The following is a 6,000-nucleotide window of genomic DNA, read 5'->3' as shown; positions in this document are numbered from 1 at the left end:
CTATCCTCCAAACCATGGGAAGCCTCCCCACCGTCTCCCTCATAGGACATCATGCTTTCTTCATTTTCCATGCCCATCCTTGTGTTCTCCTGAAGCATACGGGGTTGCTTGGGTCTTATTCCACCAGATCCCACATCAGAGTCACTTCCACTTTCACTCAGCTGGATAGCTGCAAAAGGAGACAGAATCTGGTTCAAGAGATAAACTTCACAGAATTAACATAATTGGCTTGTCTTCTTCTTAAAAAAATTTTTTTGAAGAGATTTTTGCTATAGGGCATGGGCGCTCACCAGAAAGACAAAGACAGAAAGACAGAAAGTGAGAAATCCCCCCTGGGGGGGGATGGCCATGCCTCAATCCCTTCTCCTCTAGGTATCTTGGGCACGCACGCACATGCACCTGGCGTGAGTTTAAGCCACCGGGTCCAGAACTCGAACTGCGTTTGACTACATAGGAGTCCAGTGACATAGGCATTATGCCAACTGCTGGTCCCTTTGGCTTGGTCTTCTAAAACTAGTCTTTCTAATGTTCACATAGGCATCTTGTCTATACTCCTCATCTAAGAGGCCTCTATTGTAACTGCCTAGGTTCAACAGTGGGAAGACGGATAAGTTTAGAGAATGAATCCAATGGGAGGGAGGGAATCAAGGTAAAAAAAATTAGAACATTTAAGGTATACAAAAATGGACAATTATCTGTTGATGACAATGTGTATGGTAGTATCTTTGACTGGACTAATATACAGTGTATACACGCTCAGAAAATTCATTTTGTCTATTATAAAGATATATGGTGATTGAATGTAAAAGTTAAAAAAAAGAGTGAGAAAAATGAATCCAAGTAACAATTTCCTTTTGCCACCACATTCCATCCTGTTTTTTAATGATAAGAATGCTCATGATCATACACATGAGGGTGTGAAGGGAAAGAATAAAATAATCTCAATAGGGTGTCATCACACCACAATCCCCTTTCGCCAACCCTCCAGCTTTCGGTGATCTTGGGTGCCTATGCACCCATCTGCTAATGTCCTGAGGCTGACCTGAGGATCTGAACCCATGGTTAACCACGTGAACCCCAGCACTGCAGCCATGCTGCAGACTACCAACGAAGTTAGACCTCCTGCCCCAAATAATCTCCTTTTATACTTTACCCCCCACATTGCATTAATATAAAAAAAGTCCCCCAATAGGATATTGTTTTCTTACCCTATTGTCACACATGACACTCTTCTCATCTTTAGAATATCCAAATCAAAGCTGTTACTTAGGTATTGCCTTTTCCACCATTACCTCCTCTGTTGTACTTCTTCACTTCTTCTAAGGCTAATATGATCATCCCATGAGTGAGTGTTCAGTACTCTCAGGTCTAGTAATGGGACTTCAATAAAAGCAGCAGCTTCAGGACCAACAGATGGTGTAATAGTTACATTACTGGACTCCCACATGGCTAACTGTGATTTGAGTCCTGGACCTCGTGGCTTCAAACTCAAACTGGGCACAGGTGGTGTGTGCGTGCCCAAAACCCCGAGAGGAGAATGGAGAGGGGGCTGTGGTATGGTCATCCCCCTGGGGGGTGATTTCTCTCTTTCTGTATCTCTGGAGAGCCCTATAGCAAAAATTTCTCTAAATAAATAAATAAATAAATAAATAAAAGCAGCAGCTTCTGGTAACACCATATCTGGCCAACGCTTCCTATCCAGTCCTAAGGGTGCTACGGTTAGCTACATAGGAATAGAACTAAAGGAGTAAGATTTACCAGAGAAAGGATTATCTCCTTCTTCATCACTCCCAGCATCTTCCTCATCATCTTCTCCTTCAGACATAAGCAAATCCTCATATAGGACACTGGCTTGAGGCTGCTGTACAGTTCCCTCTTCTTCATCTGCAAGATCACCAAAAAAAATTAGAACATTTAAGGTATACAAAAATGGACAATTATCTGTTGATGACAATGTGTATGGTAGTATCTTTGACTGGACTAATATACAGTGTATACACGCTCAGAAAATTCATTTTGTCTATTATAAAGATATATGGTGATTGAATGTAAAAGTTAAAAAAAAGAGTGAGAAAAATGAATCCAAGTAACAATTTCCTTTTGCCACCACATTCCATCCTGTTTTTTAATGATAAGAATGCTCATGATCATACACATGAGGGTGTGAAGGGAAAGAATAAAATAATCTCAATAGGGTGTCATCACACCACAATCCCCTTTCGCCAACCCTCCAGCTTTCGGTGATCTTGGGTGCCTATGCACCCATCTGCTAATGTCCTGAGGCTGACCTGAGGATCTGAACCCATGGTTAACCACGTGAACCCCAGCACTGCAGCCATGCTGCAGACTACCAACGAAGTTAGACCTCCTGCCCCAAATAATCTCCTTTTATACTTTACCCCCCACATTGCATTAATATAAAAAAAGTCCCCCAATAGGATATTGTTTTCTTACCCTATTGTCACACATGACACTCTTCTCATCTTTAGAATATCCAAATCAAAGCTGTTACTTAGGTATTGCCTTTTCCACCATTACCTCCTCTGTTGTACTTCTTCACTTCTTCTAAGGCTAATATGATCATCCCATGAGTGAGTGTTCAGTACTCTCAGGTCTAGTAATGGGACTTCAATAAAAGCAGCAGCTTCAGGACCAACAGATGGTGTAATAGTTACATTACTGGACTCCCACATGGCTAACTGTGATTTGAGTCCTGGACCTCGTGGCTTCAAACTCAAACTGGGCACAGGTGGTGTGTGCGTGCCCAAAACCCCGAGAGGAGAATGGAGAGGGGGCTGTGGTATGGTCATCCCCCTGGGGGGTGATTTCTCTCTTTCTGTATCTCTGGAGAGCCCTATAGCAAAAATTTCTCTAAATAAATAAATAAATAAATAAATAAAAGCAGCAGCTTCTGGTAACACCATATCTGGCCAACGCTTCCTATCCAGTCCTAAGGGTGCTACGGTTAGCTACATAGGAATAGAACTAAAGGAGTAAGATTTACCAGAGAAAGGATTATCTCCTTCTTCATCACTCCCAGCATCTTCCTCATCATCTTCTCCTTCAGACATAAGCAAATCCTCATATAGGACACTGGCTTGAGGCTGCTGTACAGTTCCCTCTTCTTCATCTGCAAGATCACCATCTCCATCTTCACCTTCCTGAATGAGACCAGTTGGGGTCAAAGTTCCATCAATTGACCAAGTGGGAGCCCAGCATCTACCCCCAGCCCCCTCCCCCCACCTTGCTGCCTCTCAAGAAGTTAACCAATTTTGGTGGATAGACTTGTTCAGTTGGTTTCAATAATTAAAGTCAGACTGGGGCTCACTATGGAGACCCTCTGGTATCTTGGGATTTGACCTGCCTTGTACTGCTGGAGGCTCCTACCACACAAGGGTATAATGTAACCATAAGCTTTCTGTAAGCATACTCACTGGGGCTGGAGTCTTAGGTTTCCCATCCTCCTCATCATCATACCCTTCAATATCTACATCAGAGTCTTCCTCGCCCAGCCTACCTCGGCCCTGGCGCATCTGAGTAAGGAACACAAATAGCACATCATTGAGGGACGTGCCTGAAGGAGGAGTTAACAAAGGGTTCTCACCCAGGACAGATGCTCCTCCCTGATATCCCAGCCAATCCCACTGCTAGTGGGGGCTGCTTACACACATGTGTGTGTTTTTCCCATCTTTCTTTGGAAATCACAGCTAAGGAAAAAAGAAAAAAAACTCCCAAAGAACAGCAGTGTCTTTGGTCTACTATTACTGTGCCATTACAAGGAGATTCTTTTTAACTTGAGCTTCCCTTATAGCTTGTGTTGATCTCTTTGGGACAGAAAATCCTTTCTGGGTTTTGCACTTACAAGTGGAATCCTAACTGGGAATACCTATAGGCTTTCTGACTTCAGACTAGAAGTACCTTCTGATACATTCAGAAAAGGCAAATTTTTAAAATTTAATTTTATAAGTAATTTTAATTTAGATTGTAACATATACAAAACAGCCGGCTAATTATTTTGAACTCTGTCTCAATATAGTCAGTCTTTCTAGTCACCTATTAAGTTGCTCTGATGTCTCTTATTTTTTCACACTTGTGTCTTCTCTGAAATTCTACTGTACCCAACTCTGTACATAATGACAGACAGAATACAAGCTAGTCATGTAACCTGCCACCATCCCACTCTGAAATCACATTTCTAAGCACTCATTTCCAAGGACCCAGCTTTTCCTTACCATATGTCATATATCACCACCACCACACTCCTCTATCCCCACCCGCAATCATTCAGTCAAACTACCAACCTCCTAAAGAAAAAAAAAAGAATATCCTACCTGTGTTATCTGCTTTTCTGGAGTGGCAGTGGGAATATCCAGAACAGACATATTGCTCTCATCTTGAAACACAGAAGCATCTCGAGACATACTGAGGGATGTGTTTGTATCATACAAATCAGGAGGCTGTGGTACAAAATATAAAATTTAGCTTCTATCTAGTACAGGGGAAAGAAATACATAAAACATTCTTTTAGTGCATTCACTGCAGGAAAAGGTCATGCAGAGCAATCCAGTAAAAGAGAAAACATAGCTTGATACAGTTTTATGGGCAAGTTTTTGGAACTCTTATAAATGTTGCCTATTCTAACAGGCACCTGATATATGTGATCAAAAATCTGAAGTAGAAATACCATCAACACTATGGGACTATTTTATGTCCTAACAGCCTTTCTGGTCAGTGATCTAGTTTCTTCTAAGCCTTGACTATTTTTAGGCACAGGGCTTCATACCACTGCAATTTTGATCGACTGATTTAGATATATCTAAGAAGAAATGGGATTAAAAAATTTCAATTCTGACAAGAGCATAGAATGACTTGATGGTTTATGAGCTTGTCAGAGGATACTATGAAGCAAACAGCATGGTGAAAAACCATGGGATTTGGAATAAACTGCTCTGGGTTTGAGTCCTGGCTCTACCACTTGCTAGCTCAGTAACTATAATGTATTACTTAATCTCTCCATGCCTAAGTTTCCTCATATGTAAAATAAAGATGATAACAAGGAATATTGTAAGAATTAAGAGACATGTGTAGACTGCTTATATACCACCTGTTACTAAAAAAATTATAGATCCCTTCCCTCTTCTCTCCACTGAAAAGAACAAGAATTTAGCAAATAGACTGTTCAGTGGCAGGAGGGACTAGATAAATGTTTATGATGTAACATAAATGTGAAGAATAAAACATACAAAACCATTATTTACCAATTTAATTTGAAAGTATCTCTAAGCACACACACCAAAAATATAAAAGACACACATCAAAATATTCAGTGGTTAATGTTCTTTCTGAGTGGTAAAACAGATCTAGGTAACTTATTACTATTAATATTTCTTGTTTATATTTTCCAAGTTTCCCCAATGAACCTATTGTATCAACAGAAAACCCACATGTGTGTTACTTCATGGTGGTGTTTTATAAGAATTACAGAGCAGTATGAAACAGAGAAAGGTAAAATGATGGAATGAAATCTCTGCAGAATCTTAAAGCACAGTGTGGAAACTAAGACGAGTGTTGTTGGAAACTGCAAAGCAAACAATTTTAAATAAAGTGTTAAGCTAAACATATGATGTAGTGCAAACTTGGTGGAAATAGTTGAATGAAAACACAGTATTGACTACCACAGTTCATATGTTCATAGTAAGTTGTAATTATGATGACACCTCTATATAACGAAAATTGTATTACAATAGGTTAAACTTATGCAAATACTCTTATGACATTTGGATTTAAGAGTAGTAATGAATAAAAAAAAGTCACTCATGTATATCCCCCTCAGGTTAAGGGGTAATAAACTAGGCTTTATATTTCTTAAACTCTGAGTGAAGGGAATGGTGAGAGGTAAATTGGAATGATAAAGCAGTACTACCTACATCCTACTCTTAAAGGAAACCATCTAACTATACCAAACAACAGTTACTGTTAAGGAGGGAGAATAGGTGATAG

At 40.1% G+C, this 6,000-nt stretch overlaps 1 protein-coding gene across 1 annotated transcript in view; it reads right to left on the bottom strand.

Moving 5' to 3' along the window:
* The window catches only part of TAF1 (TATA-box binding protein associated factor 1), a 103,630-nt gene continuing 97,630 nt past the window's right edge, over positions 1 to 6,000 (bottom strand). The window contains 5 exon segments of the mRNA XM_014591417.2: positions 1 to 101; positions 104 to 169; positions 3,005 to 3,161; positions 3,435 to 3,533; positions 4,332 to 4,457. Coding sequence (XP_014446903.1) covers positions 61 to 101; positions 104 to 169; positions 3,005 to 3,161; positions 3,435 to 3,533; positions 4,332 to 4,457 — 489 coding nt within the window. The 3' untranslated portion in view covers positions 1 to 60.

Source organism: Tupaia chinensis, unplaced genomic scaffold (assembly GCF_000334495.1).
Source record: "Tupaia chinensis unplaced genomic scaffold, TupChi_1.0 Scaffold000571_1, whole genome shotgun sequence".
NCBI lineage: Eukaryota > Metazoa > Chordata > Mammalia > Scandentia > Tupaiidae > Tupaia > Tupaia belangeri.
This window is presented reverse-complemented; position numbering and strand designations above follow the sequence as displayed.